The sequence below is a fragment of the Staurois parvus genome, unplaced genomic scaffold (genome assembly GCF_062004578.1).
Source record: "Staurois parvus isolate SC_StPar_1 unplaced genomic scaffold, SC_StPar_1.0 ptg000403l, whole genome shotgun sequence".
Classification (NCBI taxonomy): domain Eukaryota; kingdom Metazoa; phylum Chordata; class Amphibia; order Anura; family Ranidae; genus Staurois; species Staurois parvus.
The window spans coordinates 521,472-544,000 of NW_028318199.1; the positions used below are offsets into that span (position 1 = coordinate 521,472).

Here is a 22,529-nt window from a genome sequence, read left to right on the forward strand (position 1 = left end):
AGGGAGAAATCAAGTGCAACTATACAAATCAAAACTGGGATGACTACCACCCAGCCAAAAATTTAATTTTCCTATCAACTAGCAACCTATCTATGAGGGTACTACACAAACGTACCTTACTTACTTAATTTGATGGCCACAGCAAACAGGTATTTTTTACATCCCACAAGGCAAGTCCTTTGTGCTGTTTTATATTATTAAAGAGGATGGCAAATGATGATGTGTATATATTATATAAATGTACTTTTCCCGCAGCAACTATATAAATGTACTTTTCCCGCAGCAACTAGTCTAACAGTTCTTTTCCAAAGAGATGCATTTATTTGAATACAGATATTTGCAACAGATGACAGAACTATAGCTGAATACTTGTAAATATTACAATGAACAACAGTCCAGAGAGTTCCATTTAAGATACTTCATATCAAGCATGGAGATACTACACCGTCCAGCATATGTCCATTCTATAATATGCACCTAGGTAGCTTCCATGTATACATTAATGTGAGTTATGATCTATACTTGTGCTTTCAAATTAATGAAAAGAAGAAGCTCCTCTCCCAGCCAAAATAACTTCCCTTGAAATACAGTTTACTGGAGGGGTTTCTGATTGGCTGACAAAACACTCTTGATCTTACACAAAAATACTTCACTTGCCATTACTATAGATAACAATTAAGGTCACTATAGTGTGTAATCAAGTCATCCTTTCACCATATAATACCCCCTCAATAAATACTTCTTGATGGTCAAATCACATTCTTTATCATCCTTAAACATGTAAACAATGTACCCTTTGAAGAATGCTATTTACCATACTTAATACCCCTTTTCATGTTATTGGATAGTAGATAGTAGTCCTTTCAAGTCAGACTGAGCTATCTGCATTTTATCACCCTTGCAAGTTTGCAAATTACCTCCTTTGAAATGTAACAAGTTGGCCCCTGAGTGCCAAGGTGATAATGCATAAAATTAACATAGCAAAGAGTTCTTTTGATGTGAAAAAAAAGCTCAGTCCTATGCTGGCCTATCCAAGAATGTGAGAATACACCACATACTGTATATACACACACATATATATATATATATATATATATATATATATATATATATATAACAATATCCCTACACTCTGTTCCCTTGCTGTGCCTGAGCAATAGAGTCCTCTAGAAGTTCATATTGTCCACCTACAGTACCTCTGTCTCTGATCAGGATAAGTGAAAAGTAAAAGTGCATCCTTTAATATACACCTGACCCACTTAAGTAGACAGCCAGTAAACACAGAACAGTGTACTTAATATTTAATGGGAATCCTATAAGCTATAGAATCGGGTAAAATAGTAACTTTTTAGATTTTTATCAAGGACCTAAAATTAAACATACTTGGTTGTCTTTTGGAGTTCTTCACTGACACGAGGATGACCATATGCTAGCCTCTCCTCTTCCTGGCATGATCTTGCGTTGCAGTGATTTTTGGCTTCCCTGTGCAGCATCAATTTCCTAAGTTAAAAAAAACAACCTCTGTAAGTACTAAAAAATTCAGACATATAAAGAAAGATGGTTAACGGAGATCTACCCTAGTTGCACATATGGAAACGGAAGACACAGTAATTCACAGACACATTAAAAACCTATGAGGTGCCATAGAAAAAAATATTTTGATATTTATCCTATCTTAAACTACCCTTTCCTATAGTAATAAAAAAGAGAATCCAAAGTAATGTGATTGGTTTAAAATTCCAAACAATCGCATATATACCTGACTCACAAATTTTAACTCTGCGTATATCCTCATGTCACCTCTTCCCTTCGTAGACAGCTTCCCACTTCCCTTCTGCACACAGTTCCATGCAGCTCACCCCTTCTCTACCACACTCAAATTCCCCTAGCCTTGGTGCCCTTCCACAACCTCAACCCTCATGGTCACTGTGCCCTCCCCCCCCCCCCCCCATCAACATGGTCACAATGCCCCTCTCCAACCCCACTCCCCCCGATTTTGTTGCCCCCCTTCTACCCCTCACCTCCTGCAGCTAAAATGCCTCTTAATCGCGCATCCCCAGGCCCCCAGTGTCCCAGTGCCTATCTTTCCACCTCACTTGGCTGGTCAAAGTGCCTCCCTGCCACCTCACCCCCTCAGTTACAGCTCCTATCTAGTACCCTATTTGTATGTATAAATATGAGCACTGGGTAAAATGGATCAAAGCTGCTGGCATTAAAGGTCAACCTCCAACCCTTGTGAACATATATATAAACAGGAAAATGCAGCGCTAAAAAAGGTCATAAAGGACGTGATCAGTAAGACATAAAATAAATAATCAATATCTATAAAAATAGTAATCATGAAAAAATAGCTCAATAAAGTGCTGAGAAGATACAAAGATTTGCGTCTAAATAAGGTGAAACCGAAGCAGCCAATAATAATGTGTACTGTATATATACAATGTATCGCACAACTGCGATGAAACACAGATGGAATAATTCGAGGCAGGATGTAATCAAATTAGTATCAACGTGGAACGTGCAAGAGCGTAGACAATGCGCTGTGGAGCGCTAGGATAGCAGTGTCAATAGCGTCTAAAAATTACGCATAAAGTGCGATAGTGACATCATAATAGTTAAAATACACAAAGGTGAACTTCCGTGCTTCCAGTGGATGTGAAATATGAGCAAGTATTGCACTAACCAGATACCGCAGTTATATGCACAATTGAGTACATAGACCACTCCTGGTCATCCTCATCCTGGGGGTGAACTCGGGGATCCTCTGGTATACCTCCGCACCTCAGTTGATCATCCGAATACCACTCTCCAAAACTCCAGGATATGTTCCAATCCAAGTAAATAGAGACCATAGATGTACACTAACAGGATCCCACCTTAAAATTGCTCATAGAGTAATGAGCCAGAGAGATAGTGCTAGGATAGTGTAGTATGTTTTAATGTGACAATAAAATATACACTCACATCTGGCCAAAAGCAATGTAGGAAGTAGTGGAAAGAAACAGGTGTAAAGATGGCCGCTGGCCCTCCTCGTGGCTCGTGCGGCGTGACGTCACTGGCTTAGGCTCCTACTTAACGCATTTCCTGCACTTGCACGTTTTCAAAGGGAGCGTGCACAAGCCAGGACTTTCCTTAAATAGGGAGCTGCTTGCGCGCGGTGTAACGGAACAACGCCATATTGGCGTAGCCACGCATGCGCGGTATAACAAAAATGTGCCATATTGGCGTAGCCACGCATGCGCAGTGTGTACAAAGATGGCCATATTAAAGACCTACTGCAAGCAAGGCAAAACGAGGACACAGCAAAGACACAGCAGGGAGAGCGCATCTGTCAGATCAATGTATGAACAATTATGTATAGGATACAACAGAGAGTAGTATGATAATAGTGTATCAAGGGACACAATATGGATAAAAATAAGCCACTGTATTAACACGGTAACTAGGTAAAATACTGGAAATGGGGGATGGAAGGCACAGAGCCTCCATTTTCTTGAGGACCCAAATGAAAACGGCAGCCATTTTCCTGGAGCCCAGAACTCAGCACCTCTCACCGTAGACTTTACATTGCAGCCATCGCTATGAACAACCACACTCCTCTCAAACTTTCTGCCATTTCCTCTTTGGTTTGTAAAGTCTATTTTGGGACCTGTAGCCTGGAGATTTCTAAGAGATTTGGGAGGGATGAAATCTCCAATCCTGGGCCCATATTTTGAGAGCAGCCAGCACGATGATTGCACAGGTGTGTGCAGGCCTTTTTGTGGAGGCCAGGCCATGAATATGGGCTCCACCCCGGCAGACAGGAGTCAGGAGGGCTCCACCCCGGCAGACGAGTCAGGAGGGCTTCTCTTTGCACAGACGGGTTCGTGCAGATAAAGGCACATTGAGGAAGATTTCTGCCAGATCCGTGCATCGGATCAAGAGAGCAGCTGCTAAAATACCATTACATAGCAGCAAACAGATATTTGAAGCTGCTGGTGCCTCTGGAGTCCCACGGACATCAAGGTGTAGAGTCCTGCAACTGTGCATAAACCTTCCATTCGGCCACCACTAACCAATGCTCACAAGCAGAAACGGCTACATTGGGCAGAAAAATACATGAAGACTAATTTTCAAACAGTCCTGTTCACTGATGAGTGTCGTGCAACCCTGGATGGTCCAGATGGATGGAGTAGTGGATGGTTGGTGGACAGCCACCCTGTTCCAACAAGGCTGCGACGTCAGCAAGGCAGTGGTGGAGTCATGTTTTGGGCCAGAATCATGGGAACAGAGCTGGTCGGCCCCCTTAGGGTCCCTGAAGTTGTAAAGATTACCTCTGCGAAGTATGTGGAGTTTATGACTGACCACTTTCTTCCCTGGTACAGAAGGAAGAACTATGCTTTCCGCAATAAAATCATCTTCATGCATGACAATGCACCATCTCATGCTGCAAAGAATACCTCTGCATCAATGGCTGCTATGGGGATAAAAGGAGAGAAAGTCATGGTGTGGCCTCCATCCTCCCCTGACCTCATCCTATTGAGAACCTTTGGAACATCCTCAAGATCTATGAGGGTGGGAGGCAGTTTACATCCAAACAGCAGCTCTGGGAGGCTATTCTGACATCTTGCAAACAAATTCAAGCAGAAACTGTCCAAAAACTCACAAGTTCAATGGATGCAAGACTTGTGAAGCTGCTATCAAATAAGGGGTCCTATGTTAAAATGTAACGTGACCTGTTAAATTGTTTAAAAAATTAAAATGTTGTTAAAAGTTTGATTGAAATAGCTTTTGATTTCAGTAAATATGCTGCAAACACAACAAATGACAATTTTCAGTTCTTTACAACCTATAAAGTATTTTGAAACTTACTGTGGGTAATAATTTGGAACAGTGCATTGTAAGTTTTTTATGTTTAAAAAAAATACTGTTAACATTAGGAGGATTGTTCAATAAAATTTGAATTGTACTCTTAATACTTGATAACATGATGAGAATTATGCTGACTGTTATTTACATCTATTATTTAGGTAAATGAGAAAAATATCATTTGCATATTAATTTGGAACAGGTTGTATATATATGTGTGTGTGTGTGTGTGTATATGTGTGTATAAATGTGTGTGTGTGTGTGTGTGTGTGTGTGTGTGTGTATAAATGTGTGTGTGTATATATATATATGTGTGTGTGTGTGTGTGTGTATATATATATATATATATATATATATATATATATATATATACACACACCGTATTTTCCGGCGTATTAGACGACTTTTTTCCCCATAAAAATCATCTCAAAAGTCGGGGGTTGTTTTATACGGCATGCTGACACTTGGGCCCTGATTTACTATTGGGCGTGGGCGCATATTTGTGGGCGAACGTCCAATTTTTATGAGCGACCGTCTACTTTTACCCCGCAACGAGATTTACTATTGAGCAGCGCCCATAAGTAGACGCCCAATCGAATTTACGAACAAGACTCACATAGCAGACTTGCTAAGAAGCACGTCTAACACCATGAAAAATCACTGCAGAGACATGTTCACTTAGAAATTTGCTTTGCCAAATATCAGGACTTCACTTTAAACAATATCTGCCATTTCAAAAAAAATTAAAAATAGTTTTTTTAAAGGAAATCGACACAGTAAATATCTAGACGCCCGTGCAGTGTCTTTGGCCGATATAACTGAGCATGTGCAGAACACATTTTAGACGTCCTCTGCAGGCGCTTGCTTTTTTAGCCACTGCTCAATAGTAAATCTCAGTGTGGATTCCTCTGACAGCTGACACTCGGTCACGTCTACTGTGTTTAATAAACAGCACTAAGCATATCTTTATGTATTCTAATTTGATTTCCTTAGTTCTAGTGATTCTATTTTTGTTTCTTATCCTTTATAATTATTTCTGTAATGATTTTACTTATTTCGAAGGTCTAGATAATATTTATTTTGACAGCTGAATGTAAAAATAAAGGTCCGCAATAAAAAAAAGAAAAAAAAACAGCGTGGGTCCCCCCTCTCATCCATACCAAGCCCTTCAGGTCTGGTATAGATATTAAGGGGGAACTCCACGCCAAAATTAAAAAAAAAAAACCAGCATGGGGACCCCTTCAATATCCATACCAGACCCTTATCCGAGCATGCAGCCCGGGAGGTCAGGAAAGGGGGGGGGGGGCGAGCGAGCGCCCCCCTTCTGAACCATACCAGGCCACATGCCCTCAACATGGGGGGGTGCTTTGGGGGGAGCCCCCCTGCCCCAAAGCACCCCCCCATGTTGAGGGCATGTGGCCTGGTATGGTTCAGGAGGGGGGGCGCTCACTCGTCACATGCCCCCCCCTTTCCTGACCTGCCGGGCTGCATGCTTGGATAAGGGTCTGGTATGGATTTTGGGGGGATCCCCAAGCTTTTTTTTTTTTTTTTTTTTTTATTTCAGCGTGGAGTTCCCCCTTAATATCCATACCAGATCCGAAGGGCTTGGTACAGATGGGAGGGGGGACCCCGCGCTTTTTTTTTTTTTTTTTTTTTTTTACATTCAGCTGTCAGTGGGGAACCCCGCTGACAGTTGAAACATTAACACATGGCTGTCGCTCCTACAATCCCGAATGAGTTATGTTATCAACTCATGCAGCATTTTAGTAGCGAAAACCAATGCAGCGCTCATGTTTCAGCTGTCGGCGGAGTTCCCCACTGACAGTTGATGTAAAAGTATTGCAGGGAATTATAAACAATTTTTAAAAAACCCGGCGTGGGGTCCCCCCTCCCATCCATACTAAGCCCTTCGGGTCTCGTATGGATGTTAAGGGGTAACTCCACGCTGAAATTAAATAAAAAACAGCATGGGGTACCCCCCAAATACCATAACAGATACTTATCCGAGCATGCAGCCCGGCAGGTCAGGAAAGGGGGGGGGCGAGCGAGTGCCCCCCCTCCTGAACCATACCAGGCCACATGCCCATACCAAATTATTCAAACATTTGTAAACAGACCAATGAACTGAAATGGTTTGGCATTTGTACCCCAAATATGACGTTCCCTGAGGCGTTGGTAAACCGAGGTACGCCTGTATTAGTATTGCAATCCTTTGTATTGGGATACATAGAACCAACATACATCTGAATTGGCAACATAGCACAAGATTTGTGTCACATTGGAGATATCTGGCTAGTTACACTGACCTTGCCCAGGGACTTAGGATTGATTCACACCACAGAAATACAGGCAGGGTTAGCAATGTAGCTCCGTGGATTAGTGGTTAGCACTACTACCTCACAACTCTAGGGTTGTTGGTTTGAATCCCAACCCTGGCGAGGAAGTAGCATGATCTCCGTGTGTGGCTGTCTTCAAATAGATGTTCTGGCAACATCCTTTGCTTTCTGTCTAAATGATCCCTAAAATGTGAATTAGAATGAGGCCTTGTCTGTTGAAACACCTTCAAAGCTGCACCTTATGTGAATGTCCTACAATGGGATAAGATAAGGGCCTGAATCACTAATAGATTTGATAATGATGGTTTACACTCCACCCACTTTTGTGAAGGATTTGGCAAGCAAAGAGCTGACAGAGAGAGAGAAGAGCGAGCCAGTGAGACGAAGAAGAGTGAGCGAGAGATACATACTGAAGAGTGATAAAGAGAAACATACAGAAGAGTGAGCGAGACAGAAAAGACTTGGTTGGTGAATCCACATATCAAACTTGTCACAAATACTGGTATGGATTTTTCCACCAAATACAAAGCAGACCCTTATCCCAGCAGGCAGGTACCGCACGCCTTCAAAGATTTATTTTCTTTGTTGATTTTCCTGCTTCGCTCACACTATATGCAATTGAAAATTACTCTTTAAGTTGCCAATTTTACTGTGTTTTCTAGAGAATTACTAACTAGTTGTGTTTTCAATTGTGTGTAGCATTGCGATTTCTATTTGAGTCTAGATGTTAAATTGCTAATAAATGGACAAAATTTTCAAATACCTTTGAACTCTCGCTGCAACAAATGGTGTATGTTAAAACATTCACATTCATTATATCCAATATCAGGTACGATGTCAATTCACAAATCGCACCTGAAATTGCACACCCTGGATGTGACTTGTCATGTGATTGGCATGGCCAGCAGCTTGCCCTTTGCATGGCAAATTGCACCCAATGTTACTGGGGGCTAACACCACTGTCATATCTAATCCGATGCGGCAATTGCCCAACATACAGTGAAGTTGCACGAGTTCACAATCCAATTGGATGTGAACAGAGCCTACAGTGGCCAATAGGGTGCGACTTGGTCTACGATTTGCAAGTCGCCTGTCATGCCAATTGCATGGCAATCGCGAACAATGTTACTGGGGGCTACCCGGTCACATTAAAGCAGATTTCTAAGTGGTGTTATTGACACCACAGTCACATCATGTGACTTGCATAGGAGTTGCATGATTTCAAAGTCGGGGTACATGGTGATTTCAAGTGCAATTTGCAAGACATTCGACACCGATCTCTCAGCAAATTGCATGAAAAGTAGTGTATTCATTACTCTATTATTACTTGCGGCTCCTACCAAGTTTGAACCACAACAATATGAACGCTCCAATAGCGTGCACATTGAGTGGGACTTGGCATGTGATTTGCACAACATGCAAGTTGTAAATCGTCTGCAAAGTCGCACCCTATTGTCTGCTATTAGAGCGACCACATGGGTGCGTTTCAAACACTGATTTCTTAAGTAGTACATGTACTACTTTAGTGGCAATTTGCATAGAGATCTGTGTCAGATGTCTTGAAAATTGCATTGAAATGGTCAACTTTACTGTAAGTCGCATGATTTGCAAATCAGCTTTGCCCAGAGTGTAATGTTTGATTTCTGGAGTGTTTCGCCAATTGATGAAAAATTCACCATACTAGTCAAATCGATTTGTCATTTTCAGTATTGCATACAAGATGTGGTCATGTGACTGTCTTAACTCATGCGAGAATCTGGAGGGAATTGTGACCATAGTAGCAATAAAGGTTCCAATTGGGGTTCCCTTTCACATCCCTGCTCAATGTTCTGTTATATGCTGAACACGTACATTTCACTGTATATATCTTTCTGATTTGTGGGGCCTGTATACCAAGGGTTAATGCAGGTAGGAAGCGGATTCATCAGGTGAAAACACTTTCACTGACCAAATTAAGGTCAGTGGTGGGTGTGGCTTAATTGGGTGTGGGGCCTTGTTTGGCGTGCTCCAAATACAACCTAGCTTATATAAAGACGTGCAGTAGTGAGTGATTTGGCCTGTTACTAGGCCGTGTGGTTTTTGACTAAGTCCTTGCTTGTAGTGGTTTGGTGAGGAAGAGATTTTGTGCTGAATTGCCCCAGACACCACTTAGGCTGTGTTTGGAAGTGGGCTGGAAATGTTTGCATATTTTTGGCCTTGTAAAGTGTGTTTGTGTGTTATTGCACAATGATTGTGTTTTTTCTCTTTGCATTGAAAGCCTCACACATGTCAATCATTTTGTTTAAAATCTGCTCTTGTTTTAATTTTGCTTGCTTATTTAGACTCCAATGCATTTTTCTGACAAATGTATGTGTAGGGGACTTGTAGAGGTGGGAGGGTTTTTTTTTTCCACATGCTTTGTTTTCTTGATATTTTGATCTGTAGACTTTTTTTGTGAATGGATCTTTATACTAAGTGATTGTGTAAGTAAATCTTATGTGCACAGAAATGTTGCTTGATTCATCTTCCCCTTTGTTTCCTGCTATAACCTGTGCACGCACAGTTCATTAGAAGTATCTTTAGATTGTAAGCTCTTATGAGCAGGAGTGTTTTATTTTTGCCACATCCTATTTTTGTGACTCACCAAGATATTGACTGTACCTACTTGTTCCTGCTGACCAAATAAATGAAGATATATTTGATCAATAAATGTTTGACAGATGTTTTTGTGTTTATTTTATGTTCAATATATGAACAACCTTAATAGTTACTTTGTATACTTATATAATCTGCTCAAATGTAGCTTGTAAGAGCGTGAATATGTAAGTGTGTGCAAACTGGCTTTTTCAAAACCAAAAAAAATAAAACCCCCTTGCACCACAATATTATGTACTAATGAATGTCACATTCACTGTGCAGCCAGCTACAGGTTTTCTACAATTCGATTTACAGTAATAAAATAGTCCACACTTTGTTGATTTTTGGCCTTTGGCAACAAATATATATTAGCCAAGGTTAAAAAAACAAATCAATAAGAAACACACATTCGCGAAAGCTATCATAGAAATGCGCGATTGCAAACAAATAAGCGCCAAACAGGTGTCCCCATGGCGCATGAACGGCTATCCTCCCGGAAGTCCGTCATCACGTGCGCGCGCACCCGGAAGTGGTTGTGGGGAGTGTAAGTGGATGAGAAGTGGTTGGAGGTTTTGTGTTGGTTGAAAATTTTGATAACTTTATTGGCATTAGGACATGGCGAGAGCACAGTTCTCAACTGAGGAGATGATCCTTATATGTAAAGTAAGTGTGGTCATTGCAAATATGTTTATAACATGTGAGGGACAGGTAATTGTAATTTTGTGGGTGGGGCCTAGCAGAATCTCACTTGGTGCACATGCTACTTATCTGTACATTAGCTCCTGGGTATTATTGGGTCAATGATATTAACCACTTGCCTACTGGGTACTCCTACCCCCTTCCTGTCCTGGCCAATTTTCATCTTTCTGCACTGTTACCCTTTGAATGACAATTGTGCGGTCATGCCACATTGTACCCATCTTAAATTTATATCAGTTTTTTCAGACAAATAGAGCTTTCTTTGGGTGGTATTGACTTGCTGCTGTGTGTTTTACTTTTTGCTCGATAAACAACAAAATAGCTCATAATGAATAAAAGTCTGTTTATATTCTAACATTTGGTAAACTGGTAATTTAGCAACACTGATGTGCGTTGATGAGGCAGCACTGGTGGGTGGCACTGCTGGCCACAGGTGGGCGGAACTGTTGGTGGGCACTGATCATCGGTGCTGACCCCTGCTCTGCAGCCAAGACCCGGCAAATGCATTTCCCGGTGATCAGCGTGTCATTGGACATGGCTGATCACATGGTAAAAAGCCGCTGTGATTGGCCTTTTACCACATCACGTGATCAGCTGTGTCCTTAGGACACAGCAGTCACGGAGAGCGCGTTCTGCCAGGATGTCATATGACGCCCTCCCAGAGCTGCCTGGATGCAGTGTAGCGTTATTCGGCTATCTGCGGTCACCAAATAGGTAACCAGCTAGGCCTTCATGGCTAATCTTTGAATATCTGGACATGTATACTGCGTATAATGCATTACATTCTACAATGTGTTGGTGTACATGGTATTACAGTGTGCAATGCGTTGCTGGATTCTGCATGACAGTGGACAGCGTATCACAGTGTGCAATGCGTTGCTCCAGCCTGCATGACAGTGTACAGTGCATTACAGTCTACAATCTGTGGGTGTACACGGTATTACATTGTACAGTGTATTACAGTGTGCAATGCGTTGTACACTGCAGTGTGCACTAAAGCATTTTACACTCATGCACTGTACACACTAACGCATTTGACATTTCTAGTGTGCAATGCGTTAGTGTGCAATGCCTTCGACAATACAATGCATTTGCAGTATTGGTGTATGTTTATTAAGCACAGATAATTAATCTGATTTTAGTTATCAAGGAGAAGTCTTCTCTGTCCCCCTGTTTATGAGGTGGAGGACAATTGTTTTCCGAAGAAGAGAGGAGACATTTTTTCAAGGAGATCTGTATAGATTTCCAGAGATATGTGTAGATGGTTGAGGGGCTGCATGTGATCTCCGGAGATAATTGTGATTAACGATCACCTGAGTTAAACCAGTGAATGAAAAGTGTAAAAAAAACATGGATTGAAAATAATCTGCACTTGACTAGTGCACCAGAGATCGGTTCATTCAGATCCCCTTACCTATAACTCTTATTTAAATAAAAACATGACACCGATTTTGGAGTAAATGGCCAACGTGGCCTTTTATTATTAACCACACAATATTAAACACCAAACCAATTCCTTATACAGAAAACATACCAATTTGTTGCTGGTCTTCGAAGGCCCCATCCACAAAATTATCCGAAATGCACCTGCGGACCCCATATACCACCAGGCCTCCAGCCGCAACCACCCAGCTCGGAGACAACCTTACCGTCCGCAGTGCAGCACCACCACATTCCAGTTAAACCTTGGTTAACTGGTATGTTCCCCGGGCACACCATACCACCGATGGGTCCCACACCATTCTCTGTACCTTCCAGATAATACCCGCCTCCAAAGACCAACAAACCGCCACAACACGCTGGGCAAGCCCTTACCCATGCGTGCCCCACCACAAACGGACTGCTCTCTGCACACCATCCTGTAAACCCAGAGACCACAAATCCGTCCCAATTGCGTTAAGATGTACCCCATCATTCCGCAAATACCGCCAGGTATCCACCTCCAACTCCAAATGCCGGACCACCAACCCCCCATTCCGAATAAAAAAGCGCCCCACCTCCTTGTTGACCTTTATCTGCGCTTTATTAAGCCGCTCCACCGACTGCGCCAAACGCCAAGAGGCGCGGGCCACCATATCCGACCATACCAACACCATGTCCGGATAATCCCTCCGCAATAGCAGAAAGTCCATCTTTACGTCCCTCACCAACTCCCGCATGGACCGAACTCCCAGATCATTACCCCCCGCATGCAACACCAGAACATCCGGTGGCCTATCCAGACTAGAAAAACGCCGAACTTCAGGCACCACACGACCCTACAACATCCCCGGCACACCAATCCATCGCACGCAAGCCTCCTGTCTAGTCAATCCCAACTGTCGCCCATTAGGCCTCACATCCGCCCGCCTGGCCCCCCAAAAAACGTAGGAGTGCCCCAGGATCCACACCAGGCGCACCGCCGCTCCACCTGAAATAAAAGAGCAAGAACTACCACCAGAACAAAAAACGGCACAGAGACAGGACAAACTCCCCCCAACCCAGGGACACCAACCCGGGATCCAACCTTAATCAACCCAACAGATGCGGACGAATGTACAAGCGAAACCTCTGGGAATCTTATCTACCAATACGTTTTACCGCCGCATCTGACAAACACCACCGGGCAGCCTCAGTAGCCGCCCCAATCCGAAATGAGTGAGTAGCATACAAAGATGCATCCAAACCCACAACCTTCAAACAGCGTCGAAAAACCGACACAAATTGAAAACGAGTCAACGGGGACCCATCCTCATGCATGAAAAAAGAGCCACTCCCCACCGGACGACGGGACAAAAAGTCACGAACCGCCCGCACCGGGCACACTAATGATGTAGGAAGGGCAAAAAACTTTACCCGCGCACCACGACCCAATTGGTCCGTCTTGGACCGACGGACGAACACCTCCACCCAATCAGTAGAGACCCTGACATTATCCCCCAACAAACCCCCAAGAACGGATTTGGACGGACTGACAAGCTCCCCAATACGCAATGCCCCAAAGAAAGCCACCGCAAAGGCCGCCCGAAATAAACACACCTCAAAGTCTGAAAAGCAAACACAGCGCAGATGCTCAAACAACGATCCTAACAACTCGAAGGACACCGGACGACGAGAATCCTTACTGCGACAAGCCCTACGGTAACCTCGAAGAGCCTGTCGCACCCAAAATTCCTTTGTGAAGTCCCGACACCCTTGAAGCTTAAAGAGGAAGGCCAAGCCAGCCAACCGCCTATCCACCGCAGCAGCCGACACCCCCCGTTCCAAGTTCCTTGCCAAATAATACAAAACCGCCACCCCAACCTCCGGGCCCCACGGATCTATCTCGACCTGTTGTAACAAATCCCGCCTCTCTCGCCAGACCTTCGAGTATGCCGACCATGTCGCCTCACTCACTGACCTCCGGATCCAACCTGCAACGACCCCAAGGCAATCTCCCACAGCCAGTCGTGACAAGGAACCCCGTGTTGCTCCGCCGCCGGCGCCAACTCTCGGAATTTGTCCCACTGAAAACGAGACAAAGCGTCGGCCAAGATGTTATCAACCCCAGGGAGATGCACAGCATGGAGAAAAACGTTCAGCTGCAGGCAACGCAACACTAAATGGCGAAGCAAGCCAACCACTGGTTGCAAGGAAGCCGAGACCCGGTTGATGACCTGAACCACCCCCAAGTTGTCGCAATGAAAACGAACCTTCTGATTCCTAAAATGTTCAACCCAAACCTCAACCGCCAATACCACCGGAAAAAGTTCCAACAGCACCAGGTTACTAAGGAAACCCGCCGCAGCCCAAGAAGAAGGCCACGGAGCCGCACTCCACCGCCCCTTAAAAAAGGCCCCATATCCCCCGGAAGCCGCCGCATCCGTGAACAATTCTAAGTCAAAATTACTGACTGGTCCCGACATCCACAGCGCCCCTCCATTAAAGTCATCCAAAAAGGTATGCCAAATCCGCAAGTCCTCCCGATGTTCCCTAGTTAAACGAATAAAATGCAAAGGGGAAATAATTCCCGCTGTCGCCGCCGCCAGCCGTCGGCAAAATACTCGCCCCATCGGCAGGATACGACAAGCGAAGTTCAGCTTACCCAGCAACGACTGCAAGGCCCGTAGCTGAATTTTATGCTTGCCCAGCACCCCACGAATTTCCCCTTGTAGGGCCAACAATTTGTCCCCTGGCAGCCGGCACTCCATGGCATCCGAGTCCAAAACGATGCCCAGAAAAGTCATCACCGAAGCCGGGCTCTCAGTCTTGTCCAAAGCCAATGGAATCCCGAAACGGTCAGCAACGTGTTGCAACGTAGCCAACAAAACCGCGCAAACCCTGGAAGCGGGCGGACCCACGCAAAGAAAATCATCCAAATAATGGATGACCGAATTTATCCCGGAGACATCCCGCACCACCGCAAGAAATCGAACACCCCATGGGAAGGCACTTGTCAACGTAAAACGAGCCCTGCCAATGGCACCCCAGAAAACGAAAACTATCCGGATGTACCGGCAACAAGCGAAATGTGGACTCAATATAAACGACGAACCCAGAAAACTGCCGCATCAAATGATGTGTAAGACACCGAACAGGACTGCGGATCGATGGCGTCATTAACCGACCCCCCTTTGGGGAAAGACAGGTGATGAATCAACCTGAACGAATTCGGCTCCTTCTTGGGCACCACCCCCAAGGGTGAAACCACCAGATCTGAAAACGGAGCGCAAGAAAACGTACCAACTCCACTTCCTTACTCAACTTCGCCAAAACCACCTCAGCATGCTGCACCGCCGACCGCAAGTTACGAGCTAAAGGGGGGATCGAAGTCAAACTACACGGAATACGAAAACCCTCCGAAAACCCCGCCAACAGTAGCCCGGCGGCTGCTCGATCCGGATATCTATTTAGGAAAGGCCGCATCCTTTCCACTTTCACCGGAGTTGTCCCTCTTACTCGCATGCTCTCCGGGCAGGCCTCTACCCCGCTTGAAACAGCGCGACAAAGGATGGGAGCCGCCGCAACCTGAACACTCATGTTTAGAGCGGCAGGACCCCCCGAAACGACACGCGCCCTCTTGGAACTGCCAACATACACCCCTACGCTTTGAGGCCGATTGTCCTGGGGAGAATGAACCACCGACCCCACCCTGAAAAAACGGACCGGGAGCCCGCACGGGAGTCATGAGGCGCATCCAAAGGCCAATGTCCTTATGGTCCCAACGCAATGAAGGGCGAACAGCCCGCCTCTGCCGAAACTGCTCGTCGTATCGAAGCCATGCGGTCCCACCGTAAACCCTGTTAGCCTCGCTAATGGCATCCAGGTAACAAAAGAGAGCTGAGCAATGCTCAGGAGTCTTCTCCCCAATGACACTGGCCATGATCGCAAATGCCTGCATCCAATTCGCAAATGTCCGCGGGATAAAACGAAAACGCCACTTCTCAGAGTCCTCACGCCTACCCTCGTCAACCCGCGACCCATCTAACGGAAAACGCTCCAAAGGCAAGAGCGTGAAAATGTCCACATACTCCCCTCTCCAAATCCGCTCCCGAACCTCCGACGGTAAGTGCGCACCCAAAGGGCCCTCAAAACATACGTATACCTCACCCTTGGCCGAGTCCGCCACGCCTACCGTCCCGGAGACCCCAGCACCCCCATCTACAACCCTGGAAACCAGAGCACCTGTTTCCTCTGTAACCACCCCTGGCGCAGAACCAGGAGGGGGAGAAACCCCCGAGCTCCGCCCGTCCCCTCCCTCCTGCTCTAGGACCCCGACACCCGGCGGCGGAAGCCACGCCGAAGCAGGCCCAGGGGCCCTACCCTCACCCTGCTCAAAACGCCGCAACAAATCTCTCAGGCCGGACATCAAATCGCCGAGACCCCCCCCAAACCTGACGTGGGAACGCCCACATCCCTCTCCGCCGAGGCCGCGCCCCCGCCTCCCCACAACAGGTCCCGAAGCGCAGAAGAGAATAAAATAGGGAACTCACCAGGCTGCCCAGGAGATGTCCCATCAGCCGCGCATCCCGACTCCATCGCCACAGAGCGGCCAGCTGTCACCCCCGCATCGGGTTCAGACAGCTCGCCCTCCGATCTGTCGACCTCCTCTTGACGGCTGCATGGCCTCCCCGTCCCAGGAGCCACGGGTCCCTCCGGGCCGTGTCGCAGCTGACTCCGCCTCCTGGCACCAGCCACGCCCCTCGATGTCCCTGGTCTCCGTCCTGTCACGATCTCCTCTGCACTCTGCCCAGAGCTGCCCTTCTGCTTGATCCTCTTCAGAGCAGCCGCTCCATGCTGTACAGGAGGCCCGCCGACTGCAGCAGGGGACAGCCCGGCAGCCGCAGCGCTCCGTCTCCCACGTTGGGCTCCCTCCCTGACATGCACTTTGCCAGCGGAGGAGCCGTTACCTTCCCGTCTCCGTTGCCGTGTGGGCGGGGGGAGGGGCTTCCTCCGTGTGAAACCCCGCCCACCGAGCTCCGCCGAAGCTGAGGATTCCTCCCGGCTCCCCCGCGAGCAGAGGCCAGAGAGTGCCTTGCCTGCGGGGCTGGAGGGTCCCGTGTGGGGCTCCTGATGCGGCGCTGAGCTCTGGGGGGTGGGGAGTCCGGGCTGAAGCGCTCCGGAGGCCGAGACCTCTGAGCACGTGGGCGCTCCCGCCCCTCTTCCTCCGGCGATAAGCCCGGGCCCTGCGATAAGCCCGGGTCAAGTGACAAGCCCGGGTTCTGCAAAAAGGCAGAGACCCGGCTCTGCAGCCAGTCTATTCCTCGTGAGGCTGCTGCCTCACGCAGCTGGGCCACCAGACCATCCATGACAGCCCACTGTCTCAGGGAAAAGGCCCTAATAATGCTGGCATGGGTAGGGTGTGAGGGAAGCTCACTGAAGCTCACTCACCAACGTCCAGCTTCCGAATGACCGCCCCCCCACCCAGGCCACCCCACCCAAAGGTGCCAAGGAGACCACCCACGTTCTCCCTCTACCAACCAGCTCCCACCTATACATTTTCAAACCCCCTGCACTGACTTAACCCTTTCTAGCCTTCCTTACCCACTCTAGGCCTAGTCATGCCTGCCCTGCGCTACTTTTCTCCTGTCATTTACGCTACGGGCATTACTGACCACTGTGCTTTGTCAAGCCACATATTGGCACATTCTGGTTTCACACAGATGCGATGTGAAATTTGCAGTGTTTTCTGTGCAAGCGCTGCACCGCATCACAACCGCAACCCCTTCATGCCACCTGCTGCGGCTTTCTAGGTGAAGTTAACAACACACCAAAATTGGTACACAAAGCGTATTGCGATTTGCCAAATTGGATCGCATGCCTATTTACACCCATGTGCATATCCTGAAAAAGGGTCCTGCACATTTTTGGCCCGGATGCGGTGCAATTTGAGGTGTGCAAAATGTTTGTCTCTAATTGCAACGCACACAAATTGCATGTGATATGCCCAGGAGTGTGGTGTTAGACCACAATGCATGTATGTGAAGCCAGAATAAAAGTATGTGTATTTTGTCTACTTTTACTTGCGCATGTTAACATTATGTAAGTGCATTTTTCTTCTGTTTAACATGCTATAGAAATGGAACATGCATTTGGATGTAGTGTTTTTGTATGTGCATTTTGGAAGTATTCTAAACACACATTGACCCTAGGGCCACACCATATCTTAAGCCGCGTTTGTCAGAAATGCTGTACAGTACACTTAAGGCGGATTTACACTCCACCTATCAAAAAATAACAGTCATCAGCTACAAAAACGGTAGCTGCTGACTTTTAAAAAGCAGCCGCTTACCACAGAGCAGCCAAAATCATTCATTTAGCTGCTCCCATGCCAGCATTCCTTGGCCCCTCTCTCCTGTCCATTGCTCCCCGAACAAGCACCTTGTTTTGGTGTGATCCCAAGAACACTCCTTCATGAGCCACGTATACCAGAGAGTCAAGCTTTTCAAGCACATCATGAAATCAGGATGGGGCTCCACTTCAAGTAAGCATTAGTGTGCCTGGGGGAGGGGGGGACCTTGGGCCTTTCCAAACACAGTAGATGCTCCAAGAATGTTTCCTTGAACTCTTGAAATGGTTAAAAAGGAAAGACACTCTAGATAGCCTGCACTGAGAATTGACTGTCATTATGACGTGTCAATGATTATTTGCTCTCATTTTTCAGGAGTGGTACTGCTTGCGGTTGAAGCTGGTAGAAATCCACCTTCACGTCCTCCACTCACCTTCACTTGTGGCCAGTGGATATTTTGTGGCCCCAGGCAAGAATTGGCATAGAGGACCTGCATAAAGACCCTGGCATGCCAAGAGGTGGTTTGGAAGCAGCACAGCAATTTGACCATCCCTTTCCTCTATGTTGGTTTTAGGGGTGCAGAATTGCTTCTCGTTCGTGAACGGACTGTCGCCGGATATCAGAGTCCCCATATTTTCAAGATATGTTTTAGCCATGTTGGCTTATTTTTATGTTGAGTCAATTAAAGACTATTTTTTGTTACCTTAAAAAAGTGTCAGATTCTCTTGATTGTATTCCCGAGACTTAAGATGGCCAGATAATATGCAATCTGAGGAAAAGTCAGTGCAATGTCCTCCACAAGTAGCTAAAGTCTGTCATAGGAGGACCTACCAGAACAATGCATTCATTTGGAGTGGGCCAGGCCCATACAGTACATCATGGAGGTTTGCTATGAAGGAACATTAATGTTTGGATACTTGAGCTCATGTGGTTTGTTTCCAAATATTTCTGCCCATTGCAGCGTATTGACTATTGCAGCTCAATAAAGATCAGGCATACAGAAAAGTGTACCTTGTCCATAGAATAGCCACTGGGAGGTCCTATCTGGGCACACAGATCTGGCCTATGCATAATTGTGGAAAATGCCAATTCGGTCTGCTTTATAATATGAAGGGGTTAGTTCACGCTTGCTTCAGGGGAAACATTACAAAGAATTTTGTTATTTTTCATAGGAAAACGTGGCTGATCCCTAGATGCATTGAGGTACATAGCAGAGGTTCAAGATACTCCATAGAAGAACTTATTGTTCTTCCTAACTATACAGGTGGCACAGACATAAGCATACACCCAGGGCCACTGTTAGATATCACGGGGCCCCATACAGCATACCTGACAGGCCCCCACCACCAGAGAAAATATCCAAATTATATATATGGTAAAAATACACATTTTCTTCATGGACACAATCACAAATTCCTGTTCAATCCAAATGATAAACCTGTACTGAGTTAATAAATCAAACGTTGTGTAATTGAGGGCTCATTCACATGGGTGCTGTGGCCTGTAGAGTGTGAATCAGTGTTTGGTTTTTGTGGCTGTCGCCATTAGCATGCAACCTATGTTACACTATGTCAATACTGCAGATCCTAATTTTACAAGCATATGGTTGCAGGTGTACAGCCCTGAACACACAGTGAGCATTCAGGGCCACTTCCCCACGCCTTCACACTTGTCAGATTAAAACCTGTGTTCATACAGCTGCTGTGTCCCCATAGTGTAACAGGTGGCTCTAGCCACATAAACAACCCACTCATTCATGCTGTACAGGCCAGAGGACCTGTGTGAATGTGGCATTTTGTGTTTGTTATATTTATTTTTTCCCAAAGCCCATTGAATTCAATGGGCTGCTTAACATGTGGAAACATGCCAAAATACTGCAGGCATGTTATTTTCCAAGTGTGTCGCACCTAACCGCACAGTAGTGTGGTGCCATGCGTTTTTGTGGCTGTGAATGGGGCTGTTTTTAATAGACGTGTGTAGGTGCAATAACGTTTTCATCATGGTACCTGCGCACATCTACAAAGGGCATTGCATTTCTTTGCTGTGCTGGAAAATGTGTGTTCTTGCATGCGTTTCTGCACCACCAATGGTGTGAACAAGTCCTAAGGGCCGGTTCACACTATAGAAACAGTCTAGATGTGTTCCTGATGGGTTTTTTTCATGCCCTTTTGGCATGCATGTTTAGTGTGTTCCAGTACATTTTGGATGCGTTTTGGACATGTTTACATTGCATTTTTGTATCCCTTCCACTTATTTTTTTCTATTTTCTTTGTATTCAATGTAGTTAGGGACATGTGCGTTTTTAGTACATTCAAGGACTTTTCAATGTGTTCCAGTACAGTTCTGTGCAGAAACAATGCAGCGTGGTCAACTTTGTTTACAGCACCTGCAATGCACTGAAAATGCAAGCGCTGATGTGAACTATGACATTGACAACCACATAACCTTCTTTCTGTGCGTTTGTGATGCCGAAAAAGCAACTGAAACACATGTAGTGTGAACTGGCCCTAAAGGTTATTACAGGTCAGGGAACGGGACTGACCAGGAATTGTGAATTCAATCAGACTAGTGGTGAAATACAATCAGCAATTGTATAATAATGTGAGATCTGAGCTGTAGCTGATAGAAAATGAGACACATTCACTTGATCAGTAAATAGATAGTTAAAGAGTGGGGCGGTGATCCATAGATTTGCATATGGGACAGGTGATGACGGGGTGGGGGAGGGGGTCAAGTTGTATAAGGAGACAGATTTAAAAGAGAAAAATGTTACAATGAAATATACACGGCATGAAACTTGCACATTTCCTAATTGGCAGAAGAAGAGTACATAGGTAACATTCATCCACTTTCTAGTCATTAGGCAAAATCATAATTGATCAATATTCCTGGCACTGACACAACCCAGAAAATTGATATCCATTTTTTGGGATGTATCCATGACTGGGATTAGAACCCATGACCCAAGTGCTGTAAGTTCTGAGCTCTAACCACTAAACCACTGTGGGAGACACAGTTTGAGCTATAATGTAGAATAGTTACATTGTTTAAAAATGATAGAGCGAGCGCTGGTCAAATGATATAGACTAGTAAAATGGTATTACACAAGATAAATATAACCACGAACAGTAGTGCATGAACTCGTGAAAGGTCATCCACCCTTGTGACAGTGTACTACACTATTGAGCACCTTTCTGGCTCCTGTGGCTGAGCTAATTCCTCCCCAGGACCATTTGGGCACCCACCCTGATGGATGGATTGAGCTGGATGACTAACCCATAGCTGCCAGCATACCGCTGCACCCCCAGATGTGTGATGTGTATAACCCATGCACATTAATACTTTTGTTCTGGTGAGTGTAGACCAGTCCCAAGGGAGGTTTACCTTTCACGAGTTCATGCACTACTGTCCGTCACGGAGAGACCACACGTGCCATTCATAGGCACTCTCTGAGTTGACATTCCATTATTCAGGAATGATTCTATGAACTTATTTTAGCACCATTTACAATTTTACATCATTGTTGCAATTCTTTGCACTTTTTGGTTTTTACATGCGTTCATCATTGATCACATGCTTTTATAGCGCTGCACTTGTCTTTTAACATAGAATAGTTACGTGATTAAAGAGAATGAAGATATATAATTATATTGGGAAATTAGAAGTATATAAATTATTTGAGATATAAGTGTGAAAATGTTTAACATTTGAATACAGAATGTATGACATTCATTAGTAAATGCATTAGTTTCCTGATCATTTTGGAGAAACAGCAAAAAAAATAAATAAAAAAAAATAGGAAATTCTAATACAGATGTACTATTTATTACATTCTAAGGATTCTCTCTTGCTATCAGAAAAACGCCAATATTAATAAAGCCCGCGCTTTATTAACATATCCGGTATTGCACCTAAAAATGTGCCGGACGGGATACCACATTTACTAATAGCAAAGTAGTTAGTAGACGCTCGTTAATGAGCTTGCTAGACGCTGGTCAGACGACTGATTGATTGACCTGAGTCTGCCTGAATGGTCAGTCTCTGCTAGTACACTCACATCTTAGTGAATCAAGGCCTTTGTGTGAGCATTTTTACTTGTAAATATATTTTGGTACACAAAGGAATATTTGCATGTGTGTAGATATTTGTTTATAGAGTAAACAATGGGTTTTTTTTTTTTTTTTCATGTTGCACAGTGAGTGGCAAATGTGTATTTATTACTTAAAAGGTATGAAACTATGTTGAGTTTTTTTCTTTTGAGGTATATTATCATCAGGATTTGC

The 22,529-nt window shown here is 45.2% G+C and overlaps 1 protein-coding gene across 1 annotated transcript in view; it reads right to left on the reverse strand.

Moving 5' to 3' along the window:
* The window catches only part of LOC149455100 (electrogenic sodium bicarbonate cotransporter 1-like), a 619,577-nt gene that overhangs the window by 390,262 nt on the left and 206,786 nt on the right, over positions 1–22,529 (reverse strand). Inside the window, exon 9 of the mRNA XM_089686634.1 lies at positions 1,384–1,500. Within this exon, the coding sequence (XP_089542760.1) occupies positions 1,384–1,500 (117 nt within the window). The remainder of the gene's footprint in view (positions 1–1,383; positions 1,501–22,529) is intronic.